The sequence below is a fragment of the Blennius ocellaris genome (assembly GCF_963422515.1).
Source record: "Blennius ocellaris genome assembly, chromosome: 4".
NCBI classification, from domain to species: Eukaryota; Metazoa; Chordata; class Actinopteri; order Blenniiformes; family Blenniidae; genus Blennius; species Blennius ocellaris.
The window spans coordinates 17,456,387-17,476,932 of NC_137653.1; the positions used below are offsets into that span (position 1 = coordinate 17,456,387).

The 20,546-nt window shown below is 42.0% G+C and overlaps 1 protein-coding gene across 2 annotated transcripts in view; it reads left to right on the forward strand.

Moving 5' to 3' along the window:
- plxna1b (plexin A1b) overlaps positions 1–20,546 on the forward strand; it is a gene marked incomplete at its 5' end in the record, with an annotated part of 162,974 nt that overhangs the window by 90,710 nt on the left and 51,718 nt on the right. For both annotated transcript variants that reach the window (XM_080495587.1, XM_080495588.1), the window contains one exon: positions 11,407–11,607. In XM_080495587.1, coding sequence (XP_080351713.1) covers positions 11,407–11,607 — 201 coding nt within the window. The remainder of the gene's footprint in view (positions 1–11,406; positions 11,608–20,546) is intronic.

The following is a 20,546-nucleotide window of genomic DNA, read 5'->3' on the forward strand; positions in this document are numbered from 1 at the left end:
TCCTCTATTCCCACGCAGTGCTTTCACCCTAATCATGTTTCTTCTTCGGCTTTGTATCCTTTTTTGGCTCCTTGTCACGGTCCACGGACTCCATTCGTTCTTTCTTTTCTTCCTTCATCTGTTACCATACATAACCTCCTTTTTTAATCTCCACCACTTGTTCTTGCTGCCTTTATTGGTCCATGTGATTCCTCTGTTCTGTATCACTGAGGTTGAATACTTCGAAACACATTCTACTCAGTTTGAAGCGGCGCATTCTCAGTGATATTATTTAAAATTTAAACAATGTCGTGAATAGGGGAGTGAAAACGAGAGCATCAGTAGAGGTGGGATCTGATATCCTGCATGTAGTTCTCCAATGCCATCCATCAGTCCCAAACCAAAGACAGACAAATGTGCTTTAATGACAACCAGCTGCAAACAGAAAAAGTTCAGACGGAGGCATGAAGAAAGAAGCCGAGGCGAGGGAGGGCGAGTACAGAAACTCTCAGAGTAACAAGCAGCAGATTACATTTAGAGTGACGCAATTTATTTTCCAAATGCACTCTGTAGTTGGAGGGAAGGGAGGGAGCGCGAGAAAGCGAGGGAACATGGAGAGGAAGTGGAGGCGACAGGGTGAAGTAACCACATGCTTTCTTTGCCAGATGGAGCTCAGTCAGACCATGACCGGCCAGTATTTAACCCTTGGTTTGGTAGCGACTCGCCTCCTCCTGCATCTTAAGCCCAAGAAAACTTCTGGGGACGCGCGTCCAAGAATTGGTGATTGTATTTCCCCTCAGGGAAATCAGCGTGGGAGTGTGTCAGGTGTTTTGGCAATTCCCTCTGCTGTAATTTGTTAATGAGGAAACAATGAGGTGAGGTGGAGAAGTGTAAGTGTTTTTTGAGTACTGGTAATGCAATTCAGCCTTTCATTAAGAGAGTTGGGCTAGCACGGCGTATGCAAGTGTGCTTTATGAGCGTGCTGCACCTTCAGAGAAACTGTGGTTTGAATCTCTGGATGTCATTGCTGTGTGTCCTCATACGAATATGCCCGATGGTGACAAACGCATGTTCCGTCTGTCACAAGCATGTACAGATGTTTCTCCTCTACCGCTCTGTGCCTATTTTTAACTTCACCGTTCCACTGCTCGCCTTTACTTGCTTCTCCCTGGCCTTGCATTTTTTTTTTCTCTTGTTGTTGTTGCTGTTTTGTTTTGGCATCTCTTCCTAAATTCCCTGTACTTCCACTCACTCTGCCTTGAAGAGCATCAATCTCTACACGACAGAAGGCAGGGAGGGTGGGTCGCCCCGGCTGGGACACACTGTGGCGAGAGCAGCCTGTCGTACCCTAAGAAGTGCGCTCAGTAGACGACTACACAAGGACAGCGGAGTTGTAGCCGCTGAAAAGGGCGGGACTTCAGAAGTGCAGCTTGCATTACACGATATGTTTATGCAGATTTTGAAGGACGCTGTGCTGGCTTAATTAGTCGAAAAGTGTTAATCCAGATATGACATTGAGAAAATGGGAAGCAGTCAGCAGAGCTCAGAGCTGACAAAAGCGAGTGGTGGGTGTAACGTTGCTGCGAGGTTACTCTCTCCTTGATGTAATCCTCTTCGACCCGGTAAGGCCCACCGGTGCAGCAGGCGTCACCCCAGCTTATGCCAACACGCTGGCATACAGGAAGCTCTAATGAAGAGCTAATGGGGAGTAAAGATTCTCACAAATGGACACGAGGCACACCCGCAGGAATACAACGCCATGATAGGCAGAGGTTTGGGCGTGTTTGTGTTTGTGTCAGTTACAGGTCCCAGTGGCTTAATTATTCAGGCTGTATTCAATCTTCGTTTCCTGCAGAGAGCAGCCTTTCTAATGGTGAATATTGCATTCTCGCCACCAAGCCCAGTATGTCGGAGAGAAAGAGAGAGAATTGCAGCATCACTGAGTGTCACCGGCGTTGGGAGACTCGGAAATGACACGACAAAGAGAGCCAAAGGAAAAATAAAACTCACAAGTACAGGCGGAGGGGAGACTGGAGGGAGACTGTGATTGAGAAACAGCTGGGATTGTGGATTGGAGGAGCAAGTGGAAATAAAATCTCCCAGGACAGGCTAACCATGTCTGTTGTGTCTGGCTTTTCACCACCGTTTTCATAAAGTGGACTTCTCTGATTTGACTCATAATCTAATTGACATCAACATAGTCCTGTTGACATCCAAGATGTCCAGTGATTCACTGTTTACAAGCTTCAGAGATATTTATACAATAATACGAATGTTTTCACAGAAAAGTATTTGTATTCTCATCCTGTAGAAGCTGTAACATATTCAGCTTATTCAAGTATGTCAGGCAATGGAAATGAACTTATTTAAACTTTTTTTGTTTCTTCCATTTGCCCCCTAGTGGTGGCTTCATGCCATTGTTAAGTCTGCAGATACTCTGCCGACTTGCTGACCTAATGGGTGATTACTAGAGCTCTGTTTTGTTGCTTTGTGACACATCTAAATGTTCTATTTTAATGATTTTATTGATATTTCAGTGAATATCACAGACTTTAGCTTGCATGTTATGTTGAAAAGCATGGGAGGGCTGAAATATTCAGAATTTCTCTTGTAAAAATGAGCTTATGACCTCCTCCAATGCCTCCCCCATCCATCTAATTCAACAAACTCAGTATAACAGAACATTATGGTGCACATGAGTATTGTAGAAGCTGCCACATGCAGCAAAGTACATTGAAAACATAAAAAAACAAAGACTAATTGACTTTTGGTTTGGTTTGGTTTTATTTTGACCCATCACTTCCATTTTATATTACTTAAGTTTATTCTTAAGTCTATTCTAAAAAAAACATAAACGCAATCTTAGTTGCTCCATAATCTGCCATATCTGCTTATATGAAAAACACATGAAACATACCTGGAATATATATTTCTGATTACATCTTGTTATGAAATACAGAGTTACTGTATCTGATTATTTTTTTTATTCCATTATTCATATTCTCAAGTTGAAAACTGACAACAGAGCCCTAAACAGCGTGTGTTATTATGACAAGTGTAAAACAGAAGCGATGTGTTTTATAATTGATTTCACAAATTCAAAAGATTCAACACAAGTTTGACCTATTTCAATGTTTAGCACAACAACACCATCATGCATCCCGAATCGTTCATTAACACATCATCTTTAGTGTTGAAGACACAAGAAGACATCTGGAGATTCTTTTCAACTTCTATCTGTTACTACAACTTCAGAAGATGCTCATGTGCCTCAAAATAACTCCAATTTCTTTTACTTTTTTTAATTACTTGCAGCTTTTAAACTTTTCCATCTAGTTTCTGTCTCTTGTTCCTCCAGAATTATCTTAATGAAGAACAAATTAGGTAAAATGTTGATGCACACGTAAGGTGAAGATGATCAGTGAACTTTTGCACGTTGGATCTGGGTGAGTCACCAGTGTAAAACCAGGACATTGTAAAACAGCTGTAAAGATAAGTCTGCGTAGTTAATCATCAATCATAGCTGCATACCAAAATGTTGTCTATCAGTTCCACCTGCCCGGCTGCTTTTTTTTTTTTGTTTAAGAAACAAAACTCACATTTTTAATCTTCCCTCATTTCTCAAATGTGCTATTGTGTGCACGGAGGAGCCATAGGAGAGCATATCTACCTCTGGAATCGCGGCTTGTCTTTGAAAAGCTGAAAAGCACCGGGTTTGATTGCTGCTGACATATCTGGGTTAGAATGATAACGGGGTGCCAAGCGCCCCCACCCCTTCCCCCTCTGCTCTATGAAAATCCATACGGAGGGATGAGGGGGTAAAGAAGATGCTCTCGCAAAAAACTATTCACACATTCCTGCTTATTTTCTTTTTTTTGTTACTGTTTCACTGCACCATGTGTTGAGGGGATAAACTGCGTAGGTTTGGCAGCGTGCTTGTAAAACAAGGATAAGAGATTAAGTAGATGGAATCAACATGTATGTGCGCCTGGGTGGTACATCAAAGCCCCGAGTCTGAGTCAATGTATGTTTGTGCTTTATGTGCAGGAGCACATCTGCAGGTAGATTCAGTCAGGCTCCTGCTGCATGAGACTTTGATAATCCGTGCCGAATTACATCCATGTCACAGGTTCTCCTGCATTGCACTATGTTGCAAACTCTCCCACTATTCCGCTGCACTCGCTCATTACCATCTCTCGGCTTCTCACTCTCTCCTTTTTCTTCTCCACCACTCTGCTAAGAAAAGAAGGGCGTGGGCAGACAATCTCACAGTCCCTTTCATAGTTCAAAGTCCCTTTTCTTCCGCGGCTTCCCTTCCTCCCGCACCGCTTTACATGTTGCCGTTTTATTAAGGCGTTTCTTTCTGGTGGCTCACAGAACATCTCTCCAGATTTTGCTGCTAATAAGCCCACATCAACTTTACGCGCACACACGTAAACCATGAATGAACCCCACTCTGCAGCCTATGTGAACAGTTAGTTTAAATAATCGTGTTCAGTCGTAAATGGTGTTTACTACATGTTCCATAGGTTTTCTACCAGTAGTTGGCAATGGCTTGTAAATGCAAAATTATCATTGACACATGCTCCTTCTGATCTCTATTTAATGGGCAGATTTGTTCTTTTAGTCTTGTTCGTGTCATCACCGTGACCACTACAAGTCCACTCACACACTCAACATGGCTGCTGGCCAGCTGGTACACAGAACAAAAGACACTATGTAGCCCTGGAAATGGCCGTGTGATGCATGGCATGCCATGGTAAGGTATTACACATCAATTAGAGACAGAGTCAGAGGCAGGCCACAGAAATATGGACGTAAGAATGTAAACTATTAAATGCAAACAACCCATAGGAATGTCCAAAACCAACGCCGTATAAAAAATTGTCTAATAATTAATTGTAAATTATCTTAGTACTAAAAGTCTGTTCTCTTTCAAGGCATAAATTGAAAAAAATCTCAAATTTGTGTCAGGCATATTCAGGTACGATCCGTTTTGATCAGTTCATGACGGCATTTATTATTAATCAAGGAAAGCATTCTCAAACACGAAAACTTTATGGAATAATAATAAAAAGGTTTTTAAAAAGCTATTACCCTGGCTTTTCATAAACTAACAATATGTAGACCTCTGTGTGTTTTATATGATTGGAATGTTTTTAGAAGAGCTGCTTGTTTATTTCATGTTTGTTTTATGCATTTATGTCTATATAAGTTCAAAATATTAATCTATTGTCACTCTTTCACTCTCCTTCCAGAGTTTACATCTCATTGTATCACTGCAGACTTTAGCTATAGTTGCTGTCCTGTATCTAATCCTCACAATCGTGAACATATATATGCATAGGAGCTTAATTTATTTATTTGTTTCCACTTCTCTCCCTGGTTGGAGTGGGAGTGATTACTCGGTTATGTCATCTGTGTTTTCACTCAGCATTATTTATCAATCTGCTGGAAGAAGGCGACACTCATCCCAGAAGTGACATGTTTTAGATCTAACCTCTGTATTGAGAATCAGCCTCATGTCATGCCCGTTGGTTTTATAAAAGCCCCCCCCCCCCTACTGACATTTATTAATGTGTAGGAGAGTGTGTGAAGCTATGGATGGGTCTGAAGTTCAAGGCCAGAGATGAATGTGTGGTTTCCAAGGAGTGCGAGACCTCTGTCACAGAGCCCGGGGGGGGGGGGGGGGGGTCATGTCGACAGGCGGTGGGGGAGTATTTGTGGAACTCCTCGTATGCTCCCCCACCCAACACACACACACACACACACACACAAGTGTACCAGTGTGCCCCCTTGGCTCCTTTGTGACCGTCCATGCCCATCTCATCTCTCCCCCCGGGCTCGCCATATCGCTTTACTTCATTATTTAGCATGTTATTTTTTCTCCTCCCTGATCTATAGTCCCCACATCACAGAGTCGGCTAATTAATTATAGATGGACCTAAGAGGGGGGAGTTGAGAGAGAAGAGTAGGGGGCTTTGAAAAAAAAAAGAAAAGCAGACCAGACATCTTCCTCATTACATATGCACAGTGTTTTTGGAGCTTTATTAATTTATATCTTGTCAGGCTAAGCCAAAGCCTTCAGAACTCTTCTGGCTTTTTCATACATTTTTTCCCGTATTTATATAGAAGCCAGCATTTGCCTTCATCCTCCTCCTCCTACCCTCCACTTGTCTCCCTCTCCCCCTCCATGTCTTGATGTTAATCTCTCACCCTGTACACGTCTGAAAACACACACACACACACACACACACACACGCACACACACACACACACACACACACACACACACACACACACACACACACACACACACACACACACACACACACACACACACACACACACACACACACACACACACACTTTACAGCCAACTGTCTCATTATTTGCTCTTGCCGGATGTGAGAAGGTGTTTTGCTCACCTGTAAAAGTAGATTATCTCACCCCCCACACTCCACCACCACCATCAACCTGCCCGAACACAGGATTTCTACTTTTTTCGCTCATACTTTGGTGCAGTAGAAGTGATGTGTTAATATTAGATGCCGTTCAACTTAGACTGGCAGCTGCTCTCCTTTGAGAGACCTCGTGGCGACGTTCAATCAAAACTTGCATCTGGGTATCTGCAGTAAGAATGTGTCAAAACAATTAGATCAATTTTCATATAACTGGAAGAATATTATTGTTAGGAATGCTATTTGGGAGTTTTTTGTCCCTGGGAGATACACATGCATTAAAATTTTACAAATGAATTCCTAAAATATTCATCGGCGACATGTAAAGTAAGCTCCTCTCATTCTAAATGCAGGAAATATTTAAAAGTAGCTGCACATGTGCTAATGTATACAATGTATCTCAATATTATGTTAATTTTATATGCATTTTACCATTCAATAATGGTGAACTGCAGTTATAGCTTGAGGCGCCAAAGCTAACAGCAGTTTTTGAAGGGAAAACAAATACAGAGAGGTAAGGAAGGCCCTCGGGCTGCTGTGACAGAAGTTGTAGACTTGGATGCCCGCCAGTACAAACACACACTTTGTAATGTATATACTAATTCACACACTTAAAAACACAGTATAAACACACACAGGCTGTAAAAGTTGTGTCCCCTGTCCAGTCAGAGTATGACAGTCTGTTTTAAAGCCGGTGACACTTGTTTACTTGCAATCAATTGTTTATATGAACAGAATTTACATTGTTTTGGGGGACAAAGCAGGTTTTCTGCCACAGCATCCACATCTGTTTGTTGTTAAAAATACTTATGAAGATGTCAAAATGCAAACACTGCCATCAACAACAAAAAAATTAAGCAGATGTTTTTGTAGCTGTGTTTTCTGTAGAGAAGCCATCTGTGGCACGCATTCTTTCCAGCATCTTTTCGACTTCACGGCCACATACGTACAACTTCAGTAAAAATGCCTCTTAGCAATTTACAGTACAGCATGATTAAGTGATCCTTATGATGAGGTTCGCTGCTGCTGCTCTGTGTAAACACAGGACTCCAGTTATTATTGGCTATCGAAAAGCAAAGATCACAATATGAGACAGCTGAGTGACACTCGCCTTGTATGACGATTAGTTTTGGACACGTTCAACATGTTTCGGTTTCTGTGCTGCACACATACAATTGTCTAACTTGTTTCCTGGTGTCACATCTGGTGTTGAATACCACGCTGTCCTCCTTCACAGATGAATTGAATAGCAGGAAGTCAGGAAACGGCAGGTAATAAAAAAGGGAAAGAAAACCTCTCCCAGCTTCAAACGAATCCCCCGGTGAGATATTGTTTTAATGTACTCTGCTCTTTGTAGCCCTAATGTGGGCTTTGAAACTGTTTTGGCACCTGCCACAAATAGTGATGGAATAGTTTCTTGCTGCAGAACATTTTCCCTTCATCCCACTTCCTCTCCCAAAATACAATATTTTCTCGGTCCTGCTTCCATTTCTTTCCCAGAACTCCTCTTTATTCTGTCGAGGCTATCAGTCTGAGGCTTCATTCAAGAAAACAGCATCGTCATGCAGTCTCATAGATGACTGGAAACCAGTGGTTAACTTCTGACCGTCCCTTCACAATAACATACTTTTTTTGTCTGAGTCAAAGTGCTAACATTCACATACACTTCCAGAAACCTCTCTTTTTCTAAAGAAGTCCCTCAATACCTTATATACACCAGAAATGAGCAAGCAAATGTAACTTGCAATGATACAAGTATTTCGTTCAGTCAATTAATACATTAAAATATCACTTTGCTAACTGTATTGCCAGGGCCATGTGTAGTGGTGAGCTGAAGAATGTCCCAGTTTAACTCTAATCAGTTTGTGTATGTGTGTGTTTTCTTTGGTTTTATCCCACAGTCAAAAGCGCGTATTTAACATTAAATAGTGACTCTGTCGGTTTCTGTGTGGTTGCTCTGTGATGGACCGGTGACATGTCCAAGTTGCACATGTAGTTGTCTGGAGTCGGCTGCTAGAAAATAGGTGGACAGCACGGTAAGACATATTTAATAGTATTACTTTGCATGAAGTAACGGGACAAAAAGGAAATCAATTAGAAGAGATTTAAAAGTCAACATTAAAATATTCAGCTGGCTTATTAAAAAGTCCTAAAGTAAGGTTCAAACTTTTTTTTAATGACTTTTCACATTTTCGCAAAATTGTCTCTCTGCAAGAAATTCTGATCATTAGTTTAAAGTGATCCTTATAAATGTCTGAATAATATATTCCTCCTTATACACTGAAATGTTTCACAATTCACAGGTGTGTCTTTCTGTTTTGCCTTGTAAAAGGGTAAATAAAAGTCTCAAAGATAGAACTCGTCTTTTTTAATTTTTCTGTTGTTTTTTTAAGAAATAACTCCAAATTGTTGTTCACAGTTTGTCGATATTTTCAAGTGCATCCAGCGTTTTAGTTTGATGTAGAAACATAGACACCTCGGTATTCATATACTAAGTATATCTGTCATATACACTGCTTTTGTGATCTTATGTTTGATATGGTATACTAAAGAGGGTGGAATGAGGTCAAAGGATGCTATGAGGAGAGATGACTGCCAGAGAAAACAACAAGCAGACAGCCGAGCTGACACAAAGTCGATAAATGGATGAATAAAACATTGGTTAGCTGTATGTAGCTTTGGCTACGGGCTATGCTAGCTTCTGACACACTGAGTTCTCCAAGTTAAGATGGAGAAACCTTTCTTTTCTTTCTCTCCCTCCCTCCTCTCTCTCTCTCTCTCTCTCTCTCTCTCTCTCTCTCTCTCTCTCTCTCTCTCTCTCTCTCTCTCTCTCTCTCTCTCTCTCTCTCTCTCTCTCTCTCTCTCTCTCTCTCGGCAATGCGGACGATGCAAGCCCACAGCTTTTGACACTTGCATTCTTTTTTTTTTACCAAGTCTTCAAAAGCCACAAGTGCAAATCAATCTCTCCGTTCTTCCCTGTCTCCCCCTCGCTCTCACTCCCTCATCCCTTCCATCAATTTTCAAGTGTTGTCTGGGACTCCAGGCAGTTAATTAAGTAGGACATTGTCGGCAGGCTCGGGTACATGACGCGGATGAAGCTGGATGGATGGATGAATTAGGAGAGGGGATGGATGGAGAGAGATCCAGGCATTTGTCCTTTACATATCCAGTCAAAAATGTATTTCCCTTCTACTTTTTTGCTCTTTCTGTTTCATGTCTCTCCTTTTGATCCCTCTTCCTTTTCTTTCTCTGTTCTTTTCCCTGCACGAGCAGCTATCTTTACCCTTTGCTCTGTTCCCAATTAAATCAGCCTCCTCTGCCTTCTCTCTCTACTTGCCTGAGTTTCCTTTTCGCCTCTTCTTTTCTTTCCCCTTTTCTTCTTCCATCATTCCCTCCTTTCAGCCCATCCATGTTTTCTCTATGCACCATTCCTCGCCTCATGCACCCCTTCCTCGCTGATTATGCATCAAGCCTTCTACAGTCCGCTTCCTCCAAGCATGGTATTCCCCTCTCTCATTATGTGTTGTGCATGTGTTTGTGTGTGATCAGACACACAAGGCCAGGGCTAAGCAGGCTAATGAACAAACTCCGGCATTGTGTTCAGGCCCTGGGGGACAGGCTGTAGCCTCTAATGTGCAACAGCTACAGCAAGAGGAGGAGAAAGAAAAATTCACTGACAGGGAGCCAGAGATCTGCTTAAAGGAAGCGCTGCGAATGGGAGTGTGCGAGCCTCGTGTGCAGTGAATATTTTACAAGGATCTCGTCAATATTTTTCATTACTATTTTCCATTTTTGACCTGTCAACACGAGCATGTTGTCTTTAATAGCAGCTCTTTGTCTTGGTCAATGATTTGTGTCAAATCATGGTTTGAAGGCCATTTTACCTTCACATTAAAAAAGAAAAAAAAATATATAGAGCTTTCCTTGTCTGCCTGCAGATGTCTTATATTGTGAGTCACATCAAAATGACTCCAGGTTGTAAGAAGTGTGATTTGCCAGCAGTGATCTAGTTTGTTATCCTTTTGGCTGAAACACAGGGTGGGTTCGTTCCACCCAAGCTTTAATTCATGTTGTATAAGATCTGTCACCCACCCCACTGCTCTTTTTTTCCCCCCTCTCCCTCTCACATTTCCAGTGTTGAGTTGAAGTTCTGTGTCTCTGCCAAATTGTGGAATAAGCACTGAAATGACCATTTCTTCCAGCACATGCATGAATGCACATCTGAAGAAAAAAACTACATATGGCACACACTGGCCCATCTTATTCTTGTCTGGTTAATACATGCAAATGTATTTAATCAATCCAAAGACACTGAGAAAACCATTCGTCTTACTAGAGGACACACCCTCCAGGGTTGTGTACTTCAGCGGTGTGAGTCAGTGGATGGGCTGTTTTTCAGATGATCTAAACAAAAATCAGCTCTGGCCATTATCACGCACGCACACATGCACACACACACATACACACGCACACAGTTCATGAGCTCATTACTCCAATCCACACATGGATGTAATACACTGGTGTCAGTTTTCCTAACATAACAATGCAGCACTGTTGTGATGCGAATAGTTTTACTGGGTGGATAATACTCTATGAACTATGTATGAAAAGCTTTCTTGCTGAAATGATTCTATGCAGCATTTAAATCTGGTGCAAGGCCAGTGGGACTGTTGCACAAGCCTGCAACACATGCAAGACATGCATCACAGCACAGCTCTTAAACTAGTGTGTGTTATAGCAAATGTGGCACAAAGTCAAATAGAGTATGTAACCCATGGATTTCTCAGTTTTTGGCTTTTAGCAGCAAACAAATGATATATTTCATCACCCCGTCTCTTATCTCTCTCTATTTGTGCTGTGTTTGCTCTCACTGCGTTGAACTATCTCAGTCGTTTTCCTCTATAAATGTCTCTTTTGGGGATAAAAGTTAAGTGTGTTTTTCTTTCTTTCTTTTTTTTTTCCACAGGATTGCCCCCAGATTCTGCCTTCAACCCAGATATATATCCCAGTCGGGGTGACTAAGCCAATCACCCTGGCTGCCAAGAACCTGCCCCAGCCCCAATCTGGACAGAGGAACTACGAGTGCATGTTCCACATCCAGGGGGAGACCCACAGCGTGCCCGCACTGCGCTTCAACAGCACCTCCATCCAGTGCCAGAAAACAGCGGTGAGTAAGACGAGATACAACACAGGCATTTTGGGTAATCTATTCTGAGGGGAGGCAATTTTAGTGCTGTTAATGGTGGAGAACGCAGCAGGTGTTGATGTGTTCTTGAGTCATTACCGACTAAAGGAAATATTACTGGAAAATGATTAATACGTTCTTGTCTCAGGCACAGACACAATTAAAGCAGCTGAAATGCTCTATTTATATATATATACCAGCACACAAATGATTGCTTCAGAATTTGGAAAACCTAAAAGCATAATGATTCAGCACCATTAGTCTTGACCTAATCGATGCGACTAGGTAACTAAATCATGATCCTAGGGAGGACATTGACTCCTCCAGGGTTAAATAATGGCCTCCTACGCCTAATGACCATTCTGGACACTAATATGGTCCTTGTCCTGATAGATCACTGTGTGCTACTTGGAACGCTGGCTGAGCCACTATCAGGATAAATGACCCAATGCTTTTATGCTACATTGAACTGATAGTTAGCAAATAGGTATTGACTGCAAGCATTCACGTTTGAATTAAGATGCATATATATATATTAAGCTTTTCCCTGTATACTGGTTTAAATCATAAATGGAGCATCACAGGGAGAAGTGATCGTAATGGTCAGCCACGTCTTAAGCCATTGATTTAAAATTATTAGTAGAGATTTTATGGTGTGTGCTGGATTAGAGTAGCCTCAAACATTATTTTGGTTAGAACATTCTAATAAGAATTAGAAGATTTAAAGGATTTGAAGGTAGTTTAGATATGTGTGTGGATCCATGCCCTTTATGTGCATTGTAATGTGTGGCCGCGAGTGCTTGTGTGTCCATAGCTGTGTGTGTGATGCTTCAAACTAGCATGACAGATAAGAGGTAGCTGGCGTTGCGCTTCACTGAGGCTGAAAATGTGAAGAGGAAGTCTGTCTCTGAACCTAGTTGAGAGCGGATTGATCATGTTTACACCTTGACTCTATACCTCTCCCTCTCCCTTCCTCTATCAGCCTGTAGAGCTCATCTTTCTCTCTCACCCATCCTTCCTCCGTCTGTCATACTTTCCTTTTCCTGCCATCCCCTACTTTTCCTCATTCCACCCCCTCGTCTCACATAAAGTTAACTTCTCCTAGTTCTTGTTTAGTCCTTGGCATCTATTCTGGGATATGAGATGAGGTGAAGACGGAGGTGTTGAAGCTGTCACTACAAGTTACATGAACGAAACGTATATGACTGATGTACGTGAAGTAGAAAGGTTAACAGGTCATTGGCACTAGCTTCATAAGCTTTGCCACCTCACCTCCTGTCAGCTTGCTTCTGCTTCTTAAAAGTAACCATGGTCAGATATACTTGGTTGATATGTCTGGTATTTTTAAGATACAGCCATATATGCACATACTGCATGCCGTACTGAAGCCATCTGGAGTTAAAAATATTTTTACTCAACATATAGTATATATCTGCTAATATATGTAATGTGTACATTGTATCACAAAAAAATATTTTGGATGTGAGGAGACTGTTACAGAATGTTGTGTGGCTACAAGAATCCAGAAGTTTTTGCAGCCACTTGTCCTGTACTGTCTGACTCGATATAAAGTTCACTTGGTAACCGGTGAGACAGCTAGCACACTGTTTGATTGTATCTGTATCGACGGGCAGTATTCAGGTGTTGGCACACGCTGGGCAGTTGTTTGTGAAGGCAAAGCTAATTATCTGGTGATGGGGTTGTCTCTCCGTAGAGATGTCTGTTTATTGACTGTTTATTGTAGCTCCTGGGCCAGTGTTAATCGGCAGAGAGTCCAAGCCCCAGCCAAAAGCCCAATTCCTCCATTTGATGTGATGTCCACAAAGAAGACATGCTAGCAGTAATTAGCCTTGTGCTGTCAGCACTTAGCACTTGTTAGCAATTAGCAGTGGCGACTTGACTGCGTGGTCAGATATTGATGCAGCTCGTGCATCCCCTCTGCATACATCCATATTTAGATTCAGTGGGTGGGGAAAAAAAAAAGTGCCAGCTGCATGAACTTGCCGCTAAGGCATAATTCATGCAGGCTCGAGATTATGAGTTTAATTATGTGTCATGAATTATTAGTATGAGCGTTCTTATTATAGCTGAGGAGCCATATTTCATCAGAATGAGGGTCTTAAATATTAGTTTATCCGTTTATAGATCTTCATATCTCCACTTTTTTACATGCGCCCCACTGTGTTTGTTCTTACTTTGACAGTGTTGAGCACCAACTCAATGAATCATGCATGACACTGCAGTGGAAATAGACTTCATCAGTTATGCTGTGTACACACTGCTGCTTCAGTTTGTAGGTGCACATCTACTGGGATGGGAGTTAATCATTGCCTGTGCATGTGCACACATGTGCATCCTTCGATATGCCTTGGGCTAGGGATCCAAGGGTGTGCATGTGTGTGTTCGGAGGTGCGACGGTTCTATTAGACCACTCAGGAAAGACTGTTTGGCGGGGGGTATTAGGGTTGCTAATCAATGGGATAAACACAAGGGTGCTAATCCACAGTTTAGCCTTGTGTTTGAGACATGAGTGTCTCTCGAAAGAGTGTGTCAAACTCACACACATTACTTAGAAAAAGGTGAAGAGAAGGGCAGAGACTGTGTGGAATTCCTTATGACCTGGAATAGACGAAATGAAGGGGGAAAAAAAAACATGGACTAATTATGCGAAGGTAGAAAAGAGGGATAAATGCATTGAAGCTGGAGGTGGAAAAGGAAGTGATACTAGAGAGCATTGGAAGAATGAAGATGAGAGAAGGAAACAGACTAGGGAAATTAGAGCATAGTCGACAATTTCAGGTGAGATGAATGGAGAAAAGTGAGAGGGAGAGTGATATTGAAAAGAACAATAGAGGAGGGGATAAGGGTGAGAGAGAAAATGGACTCAAAGGTCTCTCCTGAGGCCAAAACTCATTCCACTTTCATTCATACAATATTGTCACACTATTCAAAAGAAGCTGGTTATCCACAGGATATTCATGACATACACAGATTCCGTTAAAACTTCAGTTTCCCATACTGCACTGCTCTTACAGCAATCATAATAACTCAATACATATACATAGTATCCTCTAACAGGAGGTTGTCAATAACTAGTGCATAAATGGCACATATGATATATGATAGTGTAACTTCAGCGCCACGCCAACCTCCTTGAGTATCGACTATCCATATGTGTTCATGGGAGAAAATATTGGTGCTTTGGTATTTCTGTATAAAGTTACTGTACATACCAACTGATCCCGAGGGGGAAAAGGAGAAGCGTATCCGTATATCGGAGAAAGAATGCAGTATTGAAAAAAAAAAAGCTTTGCTGTAGCAAGCAGAGACATGAAACAAGCAAATCACTTTATGTTTGAGCTGTTGAGACTTTAAGAGACTCACATGTAGAAGACTTCAAAAACTGCTCATAGCTCTGAATTCTGCTGTGTTGAGTGTTCATAAAGTTTTTCCTATGAAAGAAACAGTTGGTCACACACTTTGCGTTCTCACTTGGGTACTTAGCCAAACTTAAATCCACATTTTTGGAACCTGTGAAAGTTGATGAAATGGCAGATTGTCTGGGGTCCTTTAGCTAGTTAATTGGAGAAAAATGCTGATCATTTTGTTGGATGATAGTGGGAAAAAAGAGCTTCTCCTTCACAGTACTCGGTGCCAAACAAGCCCACATTACCACTGACACATACTAAGCCATCCGCTAGGCCTTATGGTAGCAGTTATCTCCGGTCAATAGTGACCAAAACAGCAAGCTGGTGTCTGCATCCGGTTTTCTGACCTGGCTGAAGCAGCCTCCTGGAGTGTGAAGTCCAGTCCGAAGCAGTGGGATAAAGTTGAAAGGCCAGTCGCGATGCCGAGTTGTGGGATGGAAAGTTGTGCTCCGAATGCCGGAGGGGTCGCGGATGGGGACAAAAACAAACATGCACAATGTTTGTGCACATGAGATGACCACACGCTCGAGTCACAGAGGCTGACGGAGCACAGCTGGAGGCAGAGGCCGAGAGAAAAGACTCAGATTTTGCCTCCAAGTTCCTTTATCCATTTATACACTTATGTCTCCATTTCCCTACCCTCTCTACCCTCTTTATCCTTCTTTCTTGTTCCTCCCTGGAGGCCAAGAGCGAGAGGACAGATAATATCAGCGTGGGCCTTACACTATTACCTTCTGTCTGATAAACCCCATGGCCACTCCATCACCCTCTTTCTCCCACTCCGTCACAAGCGAGGGGGGGAAAAAAAGCAGACATGGGGGCATGAGGAGAAAATCTAGTTTGGGATAGGATGTGTGTGTCCATGTGCTCTTCCTGTGTGTGTGTGCAGAGAGCAGCTGTTTGTTAAAGTAGAGATGCGAAGTATCAGGGGTCCTGATGGCATCCAATTAAGGGAGATAAAATGATGATGAATTGCAGTCGGGCAGCGGAGACCAGCACGCAGAAGCGCTGGTCTCTGTGTGCATTTATGCTCTCAGACACACATACGGGAAGACAGCAGCAGAAAAAGAAAGCAGCCGTACAGATTTGGAGAAGATGGCACTGAGGGGAAAGGAAGAAGGTGAGTGGGGTGAGAAAAAAAAGACAGAAAGATTTGGGAGTTGTCGCGTTGCAAAAGAAGAACGCAATCAGATTTTAGTGAGTGGCAAACTTCTGGAGGAGGCAACAAATAATCCGTTGGCTTCCGATGAGAAATGACAAAAGGATGGCAGACAAGAAAAATGGATGAATAAATGAATAGATGGGTAGTCTGAGCAACAAAGGCCTCGTGGAGAGGCCAAACCTGTCTGCAGGGAAAGAAGTTAATGCAAACCACCCTGGGCTAATAGTGTCACACACACTCCAAAGTGTGTGTTTGGAAAAAGATGAAGTGTGCAGTACTGGTACAAACATACTTTTTTTTTTTTTTTTAAGACTTTCTGGAGTTCTACCCAATGTCTGGATATATACATAACCAACTGTAAAAACTGAAGAATCAGCATTGTTTTAAGTACATGGCATGCACATAAATTCACTTTTGCGGAGTGCTAAAGATGGCAGAGTGACGAGGCTAATGAGGGCCTCGGTGCTGGTCGGTGGAGGGGAGGTGCAGCGGAGCATGGTACAGCCTGGCCTGGCATGGCCCAGCACAGCTTAATGAGATATAAACACCAGACCTGCCACACTGCATTCAGCCACAGTGCACACTGATACTGTTTTAATTGGCTCGTAGACACAAGCGCGTGCACGTGTATGTGTGTGTGTATCGTCTGGGATTGAAAGAGCAGAAGGAATTCAGGTGTTTAGATCTGCAGACTAAAAACTGCTGATTGTAGCTTTGTCATGGGACAGTTTACTAATAAAGATTTAATTTCTGATCAACGCTTTTTTGAAGCTGTGCATGTATTAAAAATGTGACCCTACGATGTGGTGTGGGATAACTTATTTATGTTGTTGTGTAACAGTAATAATTTAGAATTTTGAGAATCTGTGCTCACATGTAGTTTAAACTGAGTGATCTGATTCATTTCCCATTGAAAATATTAAACAAAATAAATGCAAGACATTGTTACCTCCATGTGAAGCGCATTTCTCTCCTTGCTTTTTTTCCCCCTCTTCCCCCTCCCACTCATGTACCCGTGTCTTGTCTTTCCCTTCACTTCTTCCCCTGCCCCCTGCTTCCTCCTCCTTTCTGCCCCATCATTGGTTCACAGATTCTCGTCTTCTCTGACAGGTGAAGAGCAGAGCTCCCACGCTGCTGCTCCGGATAAATAAGAATTAATCGCTGCACAGTTATCAGCATATGCCAACATCTCCACCCCTCTTTCATTATCTATTTCTCATTTCTAGCTCTTGTGCTGCATCTCCAGCGATTTGTAACCTTTACTCTACATATTTTTCGTCTTGTAGCGGTGCTGCACTTTCTGCTTCTGGAGGATGATTTGAAGTGACAATGAAGCAGCAGAAGTGATTGTTCCAGCGAGCTTCTCCCACTATCTGTTTTAGTGAGAGGAAAAACAAAGTGGTGCTTACCTCGCCTCCCCTTTTTGACAGTTTTTGAGATTGTTTTAGTCTCAGTACATCGGGCAAAGTCATGTCAAGAGACCACATTAGGGCAATCATAATAAACTTGGGTTTTGCTGATGTAACTGAGGGGATGAGAACTTTTTATTGCTATAAACGCAGATCAAAGTGTGGAAGGATGAGCCACCCCAACAGAACTTGAACAACATTTCAACCCCCAACAGTCATGTTTTACCAAGATTTGCACACTTCATCTTTTTACTAATTTCAATTTTCAAGATTTCACATAACTGTATTCATTGCCTAAGGGAACTTTAAAAGCAGCACACTGAATAGTTCATATGAGGCATCAAAAAAACCATAAAACCTTCAAAACACCCCTAAAAAAAACCTTCTGCTTATTTGTTTTGATCATGACTTCTAAACAATTTAATGAGAATATATTGCTGGAAAGAGGCAGCTCTTTGACTCATCAGTCTTCCCCACCCTGTAAAACCACCGCTCTAAATAAATTGATGTTGCCCTAATTGATGATGAGGAATGTTTAATTGGCCATTTCTTTAGCTGCTAAAAGTAGCAACAATAGGATCATTTGGCTGACAGGACCCCTAAAAGTGTTGCACAGATATTTTAAAAGTTGTTTTGTTTTGCTGCAAGACTTATAGAATAGGAAGAATGGGTTCATATTGGTGTCCCAACTCCTTTCTTTGGATGATTGCACTCCAGTTACATCACAAATAGAGAAACCAATGTTTTTTTCAGTGATAGTAATGTGTTGTGGTGAGCGAAATGTGAAATATGTCACATAGTGATTAGATATGCGCTATATGGAACAGCATGGGACTTAACAAGGAAAGAATGGCATTAAGTTGAGCCAGGAGAAAAAGAATGGCAACATTGACAATGTGGACATTTCTGCAAACTACCAAAACTTAGCCTTTTGTCCAGGGAGATGTGTAGTAAGCTTACGCTCGCTTAATGGCAATGGCAGCATTATTTTTCCCTCAAGCCAGCATTTTTCTCCTCCCCTTTCTTCTAACAATGAAGAAAGTATGTGTGCAGCACTTGTGTGTGTTTGTATCCGTGTCTGTGCAAGAGATAAGCTGGGTAACTGGGTCCGGCCATGCTCCAATCCGGTTAGCATTAGCGATTAGCACTGACTAACGGGCCCCTATTATGAGCTGGGGCTGATTCCACGTCTCCTGACCTCACACAGTACACACACACATATATACACACACTCACTAAGCCAAAGGAAGGATTACTACTTGATCCTTGATTAGGAAGCCATATCTGGCTGCAAGTTGTGTGTGTGTGTGTGTGTGTCTGTGTGTGTGTGTGTGTGTGTGTGTATCTGTGTGTGTGTGTGCGTGTGCGTGTGCGTGTGTATTCAGCTCTCCCAGTGTGTCATATTTTACACCCACAATGATGGAGATTGAACTTTTTGACCAGTGCCTGCTTGCCCTCAGAGACCTGAGGAGTTGTAGAGTGTAAACCTTCCTCTCTCAGATACATACTTGGCATAAGCATGTTTGATTATTTTTAGCCATGTAGCTTCAACACACCTACAAAATGAGAAATTATTCAGCTTCGACCCTCTCAGAAGGTACCACGTTTCTTCATACCTGCCTTGCCTTCCACCTTTGTCCTCCATCCATCTCCTCCTGTCTTCCCAGTTTTCAGCGACATAAGTCATGCTTGGCAATAGTCCAGGACTTTGCAGAGACCATTGTCTTTTTTTCAGTTTCTTTTCTCTCTTATTTTATTTTTGTCTTTTCAGTTTTATTATTGTCCTATTTAATTCTTTCACACGACATTCCCACAGTTGACAAAGGTAGAAACACAGTCTCAATTCATCCAGTTGTGAGTCTATCACGCCAACACAGAGAGATGGATCACCACAATCATATTTACGCTGGACCGCGTGCACCATTTTAATCTCCAATACACGTCCTTGTATTATCGGAGTGAACTGGCGTACTCACTTGAGAAACATAGATGTACAATGAGATGATACTGCTAACCACTACACTTAGGCCTCAGACACAGTCTGTAAAACATTCTGAATTGTGCAAAACCCTTGATGACGTACCAGCATACCAACAGCCTTGTCTCCACTTTGTCCACTGATTTGTAACATCCCTATATATATTTTTTAATAATTAAACACACCATGTCACTATTGTTTTTCCAATCTGGTCTGAAAATTGCATTTCATATGCTGACTTCACATTGATAAATAAACCAGTTTATAGTCCAGTGCCCACTCGCATGTCTTTGCATAAGAGACTTTTGACATGGGATTTGCCCATATCTCATTTCATTTCAAATTAAAGTCACAGAATATAGAACATTGTGATTTTGTCCTACCGTTTACATTTCTCTCTCCCCTTTACACATGCAAATCCTGACCTTTTTCAGAGTAACCTGCTTAATGTTTGCATTTTCATATTGGATTCTGCTGTGTAGCGAGTAAACCCTGTACAAGTGCATATTCCCTCAACAGGGTATTGTGCAACAGTGCTGGTTCAGTATGAAAGTTTAATAAGCCTCTGGTGCAATGAGAGGAGATGAGCTTTGGATCATAGTCTAACATTTCCTGCTCCTTCCTCCCCCTACTCTCTGCTGCCCATTAAACACATGTACACACACACGGACACACCACTCCGTAAGTAAATATTCATGCTTTTGTGGAGCGAAGGTACATAATCGTGTGTATTTCCATTCTCTAAACCCCCCGAGGATGGATGTACAAACACGAACATACCTGTGACATATAGTAGTGGACAGACGGCGTTATTCTTTGAACTCTTAGGACAGTCATCCTTGTGTGCATTGTTTTGTGTGTTGTGGAGCATACTGGACATGCTGAAAAGCTTGTTTTAAGTAATGCTGTTTGTTGGTGCCAGTGATTTGAAAATGTTGGCTTAG